The sequence below is a fragment of the Mytilus edulis genome, chromosome 9 (assembly GCF_963676685.1).
Source record: "Mytilus edulis chromosome 9, xbMytEdul2.2, whole genome shotgun sequence".
NCBI lineage: Eukaryota > Metazoa > Mollusca > Bivalvia > Mytilida > Mytilidae > Mytilus > Mytilus edulis.
This window is the reverse complement of record NC_092352.1, coordinates 5,288,843-5,304,902: the sequence shown is the minus strand read 5'-3', so window position 1 is coordinate 5,304,902 and position 16,060 is coordinate 5,288,843. Positions and strand designations below refer to the sequence as shown.

General features: G+C 31.6%; 1 protein-coding gene across 1 annotated transcript; it reads right to left on the bottom strand.

Moving 5' to 3' along the window:
• Nucleotides 1-1,601: 1,601 nt before the first annotated feature.
• LOC139489455 (SPRY domain-containing SOCS box protein 3-like) lies at nt 1,602-15,542 on the bottom strand. Its single transcript, XM_071275786.1, has 5 exons — nt 15,404-15,542; nt 9,551-9,709; nt 8,187-8,357; nt 5,248-5,397; nt 1,602-2,391 (listed from the first exon to the last, which is right to left on the bottom strand). Exons 3-5 carry the CDS (start codon nt 8,338-8,340, stop codon nt 1,991-1,993), a joined length of 705 nt encoding a protein of 234 aa, XP_071131887.1. The 5' UTR covers nt 8,341-8,357; nt 9,551-9,709; nt 15,404-15,542; the 3' UTR covers nt 1,602-1,990.
• Between the last annotated feature and the right edge of the window lie 518 nt (nt 15,543-16,060).

Here is a 16,060-nt window from a genome sequence, read left to right as displayed (position 1 = left end):
TTGTGGTATAAATTAACTTTACAAATGCTATTTCTGTCAATAAAACATAAATGTTCAATCAGAATACTGAACTGTAATTCACACCTGTACAGGAAACAACCACACAATTTTTCTTCCTCATCCATATAATTAAAAATAATAAAGCTTTCTGATTTCACAGCTGTTTTTTAGTACATATAATTCTCTATCTCACACCTGTATAGTACAAACACATGACTATCACCATTACATTGTATGACAGAGGGCTTTTCTTTGCTATATATATATATAAAATTATATATTACATTAATTTTTGTTTTACTCATCAACTATAATATACAAATTAAGTTTGAACAATTAGGTTAAAAACAATATTCTGATTTTTTGAAATTACAAATCCATTATCGGACTTTGATGATTTCAAATATATGATTTCTATTTCTTATCTCATTGGTCAACACTATTTAGTACATAGATTTTACAACCTTACTTTGGTATGTAGCATAAACAGTACCATTCACAATAAAAAACACAAGAGTGCGCACGCTGAAATGTCTCGCCTTCTATACTAATCATTGCTATTATGTTGATAGTCCTAAGTATAAAGCTAAGCTTTAATACAACTGTCACATAAACTTAACATTAACCAAGATAACTAAACAAAAACCAATGAACCTTGAAAATGAGGTCAAGGTCAGATGAACCATGCCAGGCAGACAAGTACAGCTAACAATGCTTCTATACAACATATATAGTTGACCTATTACTTATAGTTTAAGAAAAATAGACCAAAACACAAAAACTTAACACTGCAATGAACCGTGAAAATGAGGTCACGGTCAAATAAAACCTGCGTGACTGACATAAAGATCATAAAATATTTCCATACACCAAATATAGATGACCTATGGCATATAGTATTAGATAAAAAGACCAAAACTCAAAAACTTAACTTTGACCACTGAACCATGAAAATGAGGTCAAGGTCACATGACATCTGCCCGCTAGATAGGTACACCTTACAATCATTCCATACAACAAATATAGTAGACCTATTGCATAAAGTATGAGAAAAACAGACCAAAACACAAAAATTTAACTATAACCACTGAACCATGAAAATGAGGTCAAGGTCAGATGACACCTGCCAGTTGGACATGTACACCTTACAGTCCTTCCATACACCGAATATACAAGCCCTATTGCTTGTAGTATCTGAGATATGGACTTGACCACCAAAACTTAACCTTGTTCACTGATCCATGAAATGAGGTCGAGGTCAAGTGAAAACTGTCTGACAGACACGAGGACCTTTCAAGGTACGCACATATCAAATATAGTTATCCTATTACTTATAATAAGAGAGAATTCAACATTACAAAAAATCTGAACTTTTTTTTCAAGTGGTCACTGAACCATGAAAATGAGGTCAAGGACTTGGACATGTGACTGACGGAAACTTCGTAACATGAGGCATCTATATACAAAGTATGAAGCATCCAGGTCTTCCACCTTCTAAAATATAAAGCTTTTAAGAAGTTAGCTAACACCACCGCCGCCGTAGCCGCCGCCGGATCACTATCCCTATGTCGAGCTTTCTGCAACAAAAGTTGCAGGCTCGACAAAAACTATCAATAACTCAATTACACATCCATATATGCATTCATCATTATCATTAAAATTATTAGTACAACAAAGCACTATTGAACAATAACCTGACCAATTAATTGCACATGTCCACTTTACCATACATTCAACAATAATTAACACATGATTTCTTTTTTAAACCTCATTCTTACAGAACAAATATTCTACCCATAAAGTTTAGATACTATAAGTATCAAATAAACTATTACTTACAAGAAGTAAATATTTTGTAAAAACAAATAAAATACATATACCATTAAATGGTAAACAGCTGCCTGAGTTATTGTTTTGTCATTTCAATGTTAGAACAAAGCACTTAAGTGTGAATTCATAATGCCCAAGTTATCGCTCTGTCATTTCAATGTTAGTATAAAGCACTTAAGTGTGATTTCATAATCTTGGGCAAAGGGAGACAATCCACACAGTCATTATAAGCCTCATTATATGCCAGTCGACGTTTGATAGCCTGGAAGCACTTTTCTTGTAAAGACAGGTACCTGCATCCTCTGGTTCCCAGGCCTAGCTCTGATTCTGATGCTGTGGAGCTGACAATTGGATATAAAGGTTCTCCAACTTGGTCCAGTCCAGTGAAGGCTACGCCCAAGCTCTGACCATTACAGTAAAAGGCTAAAGTCCCTGAGTACAAGTCTAACTGGCAAGTTATGATGGTCGTCTTTTCAAAGAACGGTTGGCAGAATTTCTTACTCTGACCATTGTGCCAGATTTTCCCCTTGTATGATAATCCCCAGCTTTGTGAATCCATACCTGTAACAAGAAATTAAAAAGTAACACATATTTTTGCAATACATGATCATCCATTTATATCCTAGAGAGCTGATAATACATAAGAGCATCATTATAGGGGATAAAATTAACAGTATTAAAGCATATGACTAAATAACGATTAAATTGATCTCTTTACCAGCTGTCTAAAACAAGTCAAACTTTTAATAACCTATATACAAGTTAATAACTTTGTAAGAAAATATACGAGTCAAAAGAACCATTGGTGCTGCAATCCAGCCAATTTCAGCTGTCAAGACAATTTTCTGATCCAATTTTCAATATTTTATTGTATTATACAATCTCCTGTAAACATTTTACGACAGCCATTAGAACTTGGGATAAGATGGTTTTAAGCTGATAAAAAGAGAATTTCTGAACAATGTTGCACAATTCTTTTGGATATTTCAATAGAAGGTGAACTTGTTTTTCACACCTGTTTTATAAATTTGTATTCTACAGTCTACCACTGCATTGCGTGTGATGCATAGTTCTCCATTTTAGACTGTTAAATTTTCAAATTTAAAATGCAATTCCGAGTAGAGAAATATTGTACTGAACATGATTTAGAGGTAGATTCAAATTTTGTTTCTTTATGTTGCATTTCTGTAAAAATAGACAATGTAATTTCCCATACTTTATACCTAAATCCTGACAGAATTGGAATAATAGTCGTTGTAAAAATTGTGGAAATAAACTTTGATATCAATACACAGCATGTACTTAATTGATTTCAATTCATACACATACAAAAGATACTCTTAAATACTTCCATATTTCTTACCAGCAGTTTAATTTGGAATTTTACTTTTTCACATTATTCATAAATACTAATTTATAAAATTTTGCATTTATTAAAACATTGTTATCATTTCTAAATTTATACATGGCCAGTTGATTCAAAAAATTCTGTCTTGTCAAATTTATTGTATACCTCTTCTTGTTGCTCAATTTATCTTTCTGAATATTCTCTATACACAATAAAAGATTTCAAAAGAATACTGTGGATTCCTTTATTTTCGTGGGCACCAATTTTCGTGGATGAAGGAAAACTTGCATATTCGTGGACATTTAATGTCGTGGTTTTGCCGAAGTCTTTATACAAGCCTTTAGAACATTTGTCATTCGTTGAACATTTAATTTCGTGGTTCACCTATATCAACGAAATCATGAAAATTGGTATCCAACAAATAATAATGAATCCACAGTATCCAGTAAATATTGAATTTGAAGGAGAAAAAAAACTCCAAACATTTAAGGGAAACAACTCTTGCAAGGAGCCATTGTCCAAATAATACCAGTAGAACTGAACATTTTGAGGTGAAAACTTTTTGTATACATTTGAAGATTCAATTACAATGTATAATCTCAAATCTTTCCGACTCTATTGGTGTTATATTTTTGCATAAGAGTCCATCTTTTTGCAAAAGAGGCCATGTTTTAATTTTGCTAAGGATAATTATGGTCAAGTTAAATCAATATCAGCTAAACAGTTTAAAAGATTAAATAAAAAAAATAGGACAATCATATCTGAAATGAGGGCAGAAGATCATCTTCAATCAAAAAATATAAAAGGGGAATGTGTCCATGGGACAAAGATGATGCCCCTGTTTGCACATCATATAAAGTTATAAAGGGAAATAACTGAAAAACGGCAAAAATAAACTAATCAGATACCAGGATTGATATTTTGTATTTGCACCAGATACATGTTTTGTCTACAAAAAACTCATCGGTGACGCTTGAATACATTTAAAAAAAAAGTTCAAATAAAGTACAAAGTTGAAAATGATTGAGAACAAAAAATTCCATAAAGTTTTGCCAAATATAGCTAAGGTATTCAAGAGTTTAAAAAGTCTAAGTTTTAAAAAATTCAAAGTTTTGCAAACAGTTAAAGTGACGCTACCCAAATTAGTACTTGATCTGAGTTTTGTGGTTATATGTATTGTGTATAAGTCTCATAACATTTGGTTGAAAAAATCAGCTAGTTTTTGATTTTAAACAGGCACAAATCTAGAACTGTTCAAGTAACACACCATAATTCATACTTGATCTGTATTTTGCGGTACTAAGCATTGAATATAAGTTTAATAACATTTGGTTGATTGTTGTGAGTATTCCATGGCAATACATAGTCCCCTACTGGTTGAAAATTCATTGTTTTGAAAAAAAATCTAACTTGATCTATAACTTGTCATGGTGTAAACAATTTAACAAATATCAAGTAATTTTTTCAAGCATGACTGTGAAAAAGTGTTTGAAAACAGATTATTTAAGCAAATCTTGTATGTCCAAGGACCAAAACTCTGCACAAAATGATTAAACTGGTACAAAATTCTAACTAAATCTGTAATACTACTGTATACATGAACCAACTATCAAATTACTATCTTCAAGCATGACGAAAAAAAGTTTGGAAAACTGATTATTTGAGTTCATTTTCTAAGTCAAAGGACTATAACTCTGCACAAAATCATCAGACCTGAACAAAATTCGAACTTAATCTGTAATTTGTCATGATTAACAATATATAAAATATCAAATCAATATTTTCATGCACAAAGAAAAAGAGTGCAGAAAACTGATTTGCAACACTGATGGGTGGACAGACATATGGACAGAAAGGCAAAAGTCTCCTTAGACTTTGTCAGTAGGGGACTAAAAAGGGGCATTACTCAAGACAGTTAAAGCTATGCCACCCAATTTCAAACTTGATCTATATTTTGTGGAAATAAGCTTTGTGTATAAGTTTCATAACATTTGGTTGTGGCAAACTAAAGTTTAAGAACAGAAACGAGAAATTCAGCAATTGTAACAAATCTGTTCTATTTGTTTTACCTATAAGATCAACATAACTGTAGTTCCCCTTGTGTAATAGTGCCCTCTCTGTGCCAACACCAACCATTACTGAGGTACCATTTGGGGGCTCTAGGAAGTGTACATCCCATACATGTATTCCACTTGTAAACCCTTTAGTTCCTCTTACACCTGTTAAGAAAAACAAAGAACACTTATTAGTTACAACATTGAAATAAATTCATTAAAATCATTTTGAACTCACATACATCTTTTTGTAAGTTCCTAATTTTACCAATGTTATTTCTTTATAAGTATTTTTTTTCTTTTAATACTTGGTATCACTGACTTTAATTCAGGCACATAACCATGATAAAAGCAACCATGACCTAAATAACCTCAAACAAACACAACCAACAGATAACACATACAACAAAAGCTGTTAGGAACTATCATGAATTATGTGTCTGTGGACACTAATGACGATTAATTGCTGTATGTTACATGTCCACTGGCAAATATTTCATGCACGTTCAGGACGATGGACATCAATATATTTTACTGACATATTCTTAGGTCTTAGTAGGTTATTAGATATGATAAACACATTCCAACAGATTATATATACGGAATAAGACAAAATAATATGAATGTTTATTGGTTGTGGAATTTGTTTCTCCTAAATTGATACAATAAGCACACGAATATCTGCATGTGTTGATATCAGATATACTGGTTATGTCAATGTAATGCAGACTTATTGAAAGAATGAAATCACCAGACTTGAATGCAATCATATAAAAATAAAAACAGACACGAAGAAAAGTTCAGTGATACCAAGATTTGATTTAAATCCATTGTTCCTACAACAATAATTTATACAATATATTTTATACAATTCCATTAGTCACTGTATCTTCTCACCATCATGGCCATGATAGTCAGATTTTTTAAGCATAGTTTTCACAGAATGTATTCTTCAGATTAATTCAGGGACTCCTTTGTCATTTTATGTTTTCATCATAATTATTACTGTAATTTAAATATATAACTCTATGATCATTATGATAACGGACGCTAAGTGAGGATATGTTTTACAAGGCCAAAATGCCATGCAAAACGTTTAAAACACAATAGTTACGATAGACTGTGCCATTTAAAATGGCTGTTGGTTTACCTCCACTCAAACATCTTTTCTCTCGAGTTGTCTCCCCTGAGCACCTGTAACACAAACCATTAATAATACATGTTCAAAACACACGTTTAAAACGTGTTGTATAAAAATCAATGTAATCAAAATCCTTCAGAAGGACCAATATTTACTAAAATTCTAAAAATTTGTTGGCCATTACTTTTTCTTTTTAATCAAGTTAATAATTTTATTTATTTCAGCATAGAAATTTTATTCAGAAAGTCAATATGAAACAAAAATGTATTGATACGATAAAAACTTAAATTTAAGTATTAAAAATCAAAATCAAAAAAGCAATCAAAATAACACATAGCTGAGAAGGGGATAGAGCAGATTGGAATTGTTTCCCAGAGAAAAGCATTGAAATTCAAGGCATACAAAGATTTTCTGCAAGATTTCTTCAAGTACTTTTATAGCACCCTCTCAGCTTTGTGCTATGTAACTGAAAATACTGAATCTACTGTTATCAACTTATTTTATATTATCTTTTTATATTATTGATTCAAAATTAGAAACATTTTCTTTTAAATTGTTGATTGCTCTGATGGGGAGATTACAAAAATGTTATCCCCTTGCATTTAAGAGTTAAAAAAACTGGAATTTTAACATTTACATTGTAGTTTAATAAAACTGAAAATCCAAATCAGGATTTAAGAAATTTATTATTTAATAATGTAGTTTTAAAATATTGATATACACGTAGGTAAAAAACACAGCACTGTAACAGATATATACAATAAAGTCATTTATTTAAAGATATGAACATTTACAAATTTACAAAATATTAAAAATAAAATAAGGGTTTGAAATCTCTAATTTACATGTATCTGAAGTATTTACATATAAATTATATCACAAAATTACATACTTATTAATATTGAAATATCTAAATAGGTATAAAACCAGGTGTTAAAGATGTTTAAATGTTCATGCATTTTATACTTTAAACATAACTGTAAATTAAAATGAAAAAGATTGCAAAATTTATGTCAAATGTTACTTTGATACTGTGCAATAATAACAATAAAATGTTTTATGCTTTTTCTCAGAAGTAGACTTCAGGACAAATCAATTTATATTTTCCTTAAATATTGAATAATTTTGATATTACAATTGTATTTAATACAAGAATCACCATACTCATTAAACCAGATGTCACATCAAAATCATTTAAGTGGAACTTGCATGCAAAAAAATATAATGCTAAATTCCCATACTTTTGCAAAAAGTATCAATTTAAAACTTTTATTCAGTTTGGTCAACTACTCATCAGAACTAAACATGAGGTTGTACAAAAGGTCTCAAAAAGGATAAACAGAAATTAAAAGAAGAAGACAAATTAACAATTTTACTTGAGCTTTTAGTTGCTACAATCAAAGGAAAATATAAATTTAAGAGCATTCCATATTCTTCTTCTCTGACGGAGTAAAATCAAAGTGCCTACTTAAAAATAGTTACTTTTTTTACTAAATCAATGCATTCCTTTTTGTACATTGTACAGGCATGACAGGTATATTTTAGAATTTAACAGTATTTATGTTTTGTCTTTCATTTATCTTTCCAAATTTATCTGATGGTTAATTAGTTTTATATTTATATCTCATTATTAGAATGATGATTGAGTACTTACAGACATTTCTACAAAATATATCTTTTATTTGAAGCATGCATGACATAAGACTAAAGCAAGTTCCAGTGCTGTGTTTTTTTATAAACAGCATTTTATTTGTAATGAACAGATAGAATGCATAAAAATGTACATATAAGAGTTTGGAAAAGATATTATTACCTGCAGTGCCTGTACTTTGGTAGACTGGATCTGTATAGAAGTAGACATTCTCCTGGTCTGTGGAGAGCAGTACCTCGGGGGACTTGTTTAACTGGTCCCACACCCAGTTATCAGGATTATAATCAATAGAAGTCCAAGCAAAATTTTCAGGCATCTGACTAACCGTTATTGCTAAAATAAAATATAAAAGTCTGTTAATACAGCTGGTCATTAAATCTGTTTAATGGTCAGTAGATAATTGGACAACATGCTATTTTTCTTAGTCATCTGATGTTACACTCCACACTAATTAATTATCACATGTCTGAGATTTACATTTATATATATATATACAAGTACACACCCGTGATATCGCGGGTCCGTGACTGAATTAAAGTATATAACTATGCCTAAACCTTATTTTAGTAATTGGTATTGTCATCTGATAAAGTCATGTCGATTATAAGATACACAGTTTTCTCTGCTTTCAAATCTTTCTGCTTGAACCCGTCGACCTGGAACTTATCAATTATTGGAAATATTAATTATTTGGAAAACAACAGTATTTGGAAAACAAAAGGTCCAGGCTATCCAGGAATGGGGTATTTTTTAATCAACAGCATTGTCCTATATTAGTTATCTTAGAAAGTCTTGCTGATTGCTGAATAAAGCTACAATAGGGAACAATTTGACAATGATTGAATTTAGTAGTGTCAGCCCTTTGATTATGACCCGTGTATATAGCAAAATCCTAAATACACCGTTTGGTGGTGCGCCTGTCAAATGCGGAACGTCCAGATAAGGTAATAGCTAACAGGTGAATATACTATTGGTATCGGTATCGGTATCGGATTAGACCCGGAACTTGTTAATTATTGGCAATTTTAATTATGTGGAAAACAAAAGGGTCTGGAGTGGTGTAATTTTTAATCTACACCATTGTCCTATATTAGTTATATATAGAATTGATTTCTTTGATTTGTCGTTTTTACCCGATGACGGCTGACAAATTGGACCTCGTAATTTTAGTATTATAGATATATATATCTGACATGTGTCAAAAAAGCTACTTCTATGTTGTCCAAACAAGATATACTCAATCATAGGGAGAAGTGACTCCTTGTTCTGAAACAGATAAGGAAAAGTGGTAAGACTTAAAAGAGAAAGGTTTGTTTGAAGAGGCATTATATTTGGTTTTAACAATGATATATATCGTCCCTGTATCCCATTTATTCAATCTTTTTTGTATTATCCACATTAAATCATGCCTGGTATTTATGCCATTACAGTATCAGTTGTATCACTTAATGTCTTAATTTGTCATTTACTAGCAGTTGACAACTTACCCACATTGTAGACAACCATGAATAACTTACTGAACTTACCTTGACGACCAAGGGAATCTTGGTTAATTCTGTGTTCTTGACTCAAATGCCTAACAATGTCCACTTCTGTTAAATCTCAATAAACTAATTGTGTGCTTAACAAGCGTTTAAGTCTCAGTGGCCTATTTCTTCTGTATAATTAGTTTTATCTCTTAAATGCTGAAAAAAATAGGGTACATCTAGGTAAAATGTACATGTTGGTAGGCAATTAAGCGCAATATCATTACCGGTATATTAAATAATAATTTAACAAACATGTTTTAGCTGGCCAATACTATCAGTCAAGGGTCTAACTTAAATAAGTTATCAGAGAAAAATAGCATGCATGTGTTATTACAGACACTTTCATGAGTTGTCTACTCTTTTTTCCTTAATCTGTAATAACATGTTTGTTATCAGTTAAATATATCATAAATATTTTATATTTAATGAGCACTTGGGAATTCTTAAAACTTTGGGCAGTAGCTTAATATATTATTACCTTGATAACTAATTTTCTAATTCCATTAATACAATTTTGATCAACCATGGTAAATCAATGAGACAAGGCTTTTAAGGGCAAACTGAGCTGTAATAACAAGGCTTAGCTATTACAAGCATGAAACTTACTAAATGAGAGTAAATGAGACACTTGGAATCATGCACAGTGCCTCATTACAAGCTCTGATCATCATTTCTTACAATGAATTGAAATACATTGTTATGAATGTCAGAGCAACACCTTTAAAGAGATATAGAGATTGAGAAGCTGTAATAACACCCTTTTGTTATTACAGGAATATATTTTCTGTAATAACATAGGTGTACTATGCATGATAAATTTGTAAACTATGAGCTGTTATATCTTTGCAAAGATTAGTATAAAATTATGATATCAAAAGAACTTGAGAAAAATTTAACAAAATAAAGGTTGTATATTTTCCCTTTGAAACATGTAACATACATATGTTATCACAGTTTTTTTTTATATTTTAGCCCACAATAACAACATGTATGTTATTTTTTTCTAATAACTTATTTAAGTTAGACCCTCGACTGACTATGGAATCAGTCAGACTTTAACTGTGCTTGTTCCATAATGGCATATAAAGTGTATGGGTAGGCACTAAAAATTAGGGTAGGTAGGCCCAGGGTAGCACAAACACATCAGTCAGAGCTCAGACATAAATAAGTCTGAATCTGCTTTTGACTCAGAGGTCTAAATTTGTAAATTTTAGGATTTGTCTCCCTTTAATGCAAGACAAAATATGACTTTAATAAGTCAAATATTGTTAAGCAAGAAATAATTGACCAGAATCAAAAAGTTGTAAAATTGACTCCTACAAGTCGATAAGTTATCAAAATTGGTTAACTTCAAGACCCACGCATACTTATAATCAAAGAGCTGAAAGCTCTGAAGAAAAATGACGCCACTGTCTCTAATATTGGGATAGTTTTTATGCAAGTCTTGATTTTCACATACCGTAATTAGTTTAACAATGCAACATGTCTCGTAAGCATATACATGTAATTGATATTCGTATATGTGTGTGTGTGAAGTGAAGGTGCCAACTGGCTGGGTTTTTTTTTAAGACAAATGAATAGGTCAAGACTACCTGAATTGTACAAATAAATACCGTAGAAAGGCTTCTATATTTCTCACTGGTACATAGGCTGAATCCGGGTCCGTTCGCGCCCATTCACGTTTGCACCAACTCATGTTCGCCCCCTTTCACTTTCACACCCTACATGTTCGCAACTAATCTTAATTGGTTTTGTGTTTAATAACTCTGTAAGCAAGTGTTTTCTTATAAGTATAATTGTTGTCATTGTCTCAAAATAAAGTGAGACAGCATTTTTTTTTTGTGTTGAATAAATCTTAATCATGTTTTGGATAGCGTATTGTTAAAGATAATAATAATCGTTTCTAAATAAAGTGGTATTTTGTCAACGTTTTATTTAGCGTTGAATAACTCTTAATCATGTTTTGGTTAGTGTATTGCTATACTTTGTTTCATTGACCTCTTTCATAATGAAGTGAGATTCTGACTATTTTTTTTCTGTGTGTTGAATAAATTTTATCATGTTTTGGTTATAATAGTGGATTGCTATATTTTGGTTCCTATATTTTATTGTTTTGTTGTTTCAGATCAAAGGGCTTAAAAACAATTATCTTTTGTGTTTTTCCTTTAAAATCTTCAATGTTTTACTCATACCAAGCTAAAAATACATTCAGTATTTACACCAAAGCAATTTAAAACAACAATCATGATTTTCCAATTATTCAACTTGAATTTGAATTAAAATTGGGCGCGAATGAGTAGAGTGCGAACGGACCTTGGGTGTGAACGTGCGAGGTGCAAAAGTGTATTGGGCGCAAACAGACCTGATACCACATAGTCTGAACCCCCTTCTCCCACAAAATATGATGTAAATTAAAAACAAATTGTTCAGAGAACAATTGAAGTCTTTCCACTAGAAAAGATCTATTTTTATATTGAAATATGAAAAATCAGTTTAAAATGTTAGTTCCTATGGCTTTATGACGTCCTATTAACCTATGACCTTGGCCTCAATTTCAAGGTCACAAACCATGGACCTTGAATCAAAATATCCTAGGTCTTTAATATGTTTGGTTAATGAGTACTACCACTTGACGCGTAATTTTAAATGTAAGATGGACAAAAACTCCCTTTTATTGTATGCGCAGCCTTTCAACCAAAATATACAAGTAAGGACATGTCGCAACTAATAATTTATGAAAAATTATTTGTCAAAATGTCATACAGTATTTGAAAAGAAGTGAAAATAAGCCAAAATCAAAATTTATAATATGACCTTGACCTTTGACATTGACCTCATTTTCATTTTTAGTACCAATGACCTCATGAAGACCCTAGGTCTCTATCAGTTATGGTTTACCAGTTGAAAATGCATATCGCTTGAATCAAATGAAAAAGGGGGAATAACTCTCATATGGAGTCCCCATAGAGCTATGGTTCAAACGAATATTCTTATCCTAAATATGTAACGAGCAATTTGGTAAAATAAAATCTTTTACGATTACAAAGGAGAGGTGGCCACAAGAAAAACAGTGTTTGGGGAGATAACTCTTACAACGTAATGTATTTTGTTATAATTACATTTGATATATGTTTCATTATAATACTTTATTCTGATTGGCTAACTGCACATCACATGTTATTCCTCAATCAATTGCATCACTCAATAAAACTTTTCATTCATGATAACACGTGGTCCCACAATAAAGTGCACAGATGAATTGAATAAAAAAGTTATAAAATTCGTGTTTTCATGATCCTAGCTAAAAAAAGTAATTATAAGTATTGAATGTTTCTTTTTGTAACCTCATAGGGTTGCAAAAGCGTTGACCGTGTGCACATTTTTAGAATGAAGCGCTTACGCGCTTCATACAAAAAGTACTTCGGTCAACGCTTTTACACCTCAATGAATTTACAAAAGAAAGCATTCAATACTTAAATGCAGTTGTAAATTTTTAAAGCAAAAAGAGTTAATACTAACTTTCACTTTTTTGGATGTTCATGTACATTTTGAATGTATTTATTTTTCTCAACTACATGAATTTTTGGTGTATTTTTAATGATATATATGAGTAGTCCAAATAATTATTACGTCTGGCAAGGCTTTTTAAATTTTATTCTGGGACACCTTCCTATGACCACAAGGCTTATGTTAATTTTTTTCTGGGACGCCTTCTTAGGAAGCCTTCCTACGAACGTCTTAGGAAGGCGTCCCAGAAAAAAATAAAATAGCCTTATTGGATATTTTTATGCATTATTTAACCAGTTAAGTCTTTTACAGGATTGTTTATTTAATGCTGTTTAAACATTACTGAAAAAAAACCCACCTTAAATTTGCTAATTATTTGGCATGAAAGTTTGATTTATTGAAAGGGACTCATAGTTTTTCATTTAATTTTAATAATTGTCTAATGGTTAAAACAATAGCTTCGTTGTTTACTTTTATACACAACAACATATTCACTTTGGTCTCGTTGTTTACCTAATATTCACTATGTACTTGGTAACAGTTATTAATTAATTGAATAGAAAATATTATAATAAATATTATTGGAAGCCGAATTGACGTCAAATAGGTGCCGATTTGACTAGATGCCAATTTAACCAGGTGCCGACTTGACTTGTACGTTTCAATTCCTCTGCGATCGTTTGCGGTATTTTCTTGAGAAATCCTATTTTCCATCATCAAAGAGAAGAAGAAACTGCTTGAAATGATTCCCGAACGCTTCGTGATTGTTAAAATAAGTTTAATTCACTTAAAAAACAATTTTAAAACTTGCGATGTTTAAACAGGAAGTTTCAAAAGCACGTGTAAAAGAAGAAATTAACCGGTGAGAGTGGAAATCCGTACATAACATATATCACTATAGTACGACTTTTAAAGCAAAACAGTTTCATCCTTTTGTAAAACAGTCTTTAATATACCTATCACATTAATGTTTGAAGGGTCTTAAGCTTATTCAAACCATATAAGTCGGTATGAAACACCAAAACGGAATGATAATAACCGATTACGTTTTGTAGTTTACAAAATTCTGGACTGGTTCCTGTCAAACTACAACACTTTCTTCGACTGTAGTGGAATACAAACAGAAACCAGTTAGTTTGTAAACTGGTTCCTGGCTGATTACTACACAATGCTCATGCATAATGATAACACAAGCACATTCCTCCAGTTTGTATTGAAATTAGTAAATACGAAACCAAGCGCGGTAGGCAGAGAAATCAGGTCGGCAGTTATGGAACAATGACTGCGTCATTTTCCAAAAAGGTCATGCATCTAAATCAAATAATGACAACATTGAAAGACAATGCTTTGTCTTCTAAAGAAAAATATGAATGAGAGTCTAAAAAATCGGAGATAATGTTAATTAACCTTACAATGCAACCACCTGGAACCACAATTAATGAGGTCAAACATTTGTGTTTAGTAAGAATGTTCAATTAGATAATTAAATAAAGATAGCTCAAGTCCTTGATTGACAACTCTCAATAGCCTTTCAAGACGTCATAATTATTTGGACTACTTAGTAGTGAGTACAAACGACACACTAAGTATATGTGACTAGGGGGAAAGCAAATCATATTCCAGCAATTTGATATTACTTCTTATCTTATTAAAAAACATGTTAACTTAACAGGTACACATACATTAAATCCTACGAATACCAATTTGGCTACTCCTTCCCACATGCGTTGTCATGCAGACACAGCTGTTTTTGAAAACAAAACAAGATCAGTGGCAGATCCAGAACTTTTCCTAAGGGGGGCCCGCTGACTGACCTAAGGCGGGGCCCGCTCCAGTCATGCTTCAATGATTCCCTATATAATCAACCAAATTTTTCCCACGAAAGAGGGGCCCGTGCCCCCCTGGATCCGCCTATGAAGATGACTGTTTATTACACAATTTAGAATAAAATGTTTATCAAAGTTTGTTTATTTATTTCTATCATATGTCAAAAAGTCTTTCCATGTTACACATACATCTAAATTAATAATGAATCAAATTACAATACAAAAATCACAGCTGGTATATATAATTATAGTGTTGTTTTTATTTGTGATCATGTGATCACAACGTCTTCATACGGCCCACAAATCAAAAAGAGATGGTCTTACCTTTCGTAATTTATTATATAATCCCTTAATACCAACAAACAAGCAAATACGGTATACCAGCCGTAGGCAGAAAAATTATAACCTTATCACCAAAAACTGGATATTACTGGTTAACTCGGGTTATATTTCGACTGTCATCCAGCCTTAACTAGAAAATAAAATATAGTAAAGAAATCTTTAAAAAGAATTATACCTTTAAGATTACTGTGGTGCTGTTTCGCTGACCGACCAGTCTGACCAATATGCTCTGCAATCAATATGTTTGTTTACAACTATGCCAAAATGTTTCGGGTGAAGGTCAACAACGTAATGAATAACGGAAAGACTTCGACAGTCATCACTTACGGGGTCCTAATATATTAATTAGTAAAATATTGTCCTTTTTTATGTTATCATCCCTTTTATTATTTATTCTTTGAAAGTTTTTCTCTGTTCTTTATACTTTTCTGTCTTTATTCTGCCCATTAATATTATAATATCTAGTCTGTAAACCCCAACATACCCTCCTCATATATATATATGACGAGTTGTTTTTCTAAAACGTTTTAAATAACACGTAAGGTCGTCCTTTACTACAGGGTCTAATGACCTAACTATTTATTAAGTTGGAGCATCACCATAATAAATAAAAATAATAGAATAATAAAGTTCTTTATTTAATGAAGAAGATTTGAACTTGATAACATATTTCTTCCATGAGACATTATCACGGATACAAACCAGGGACTCTCTATACTAACCAGGGACTCTCTATACAAACCAGGGACTCTCTATACTAAGTCACGGATACAAACCAAGGACTCTCTATACAAACCAGGGACTCTCTATACAAACCAGGGACTCTCTATAC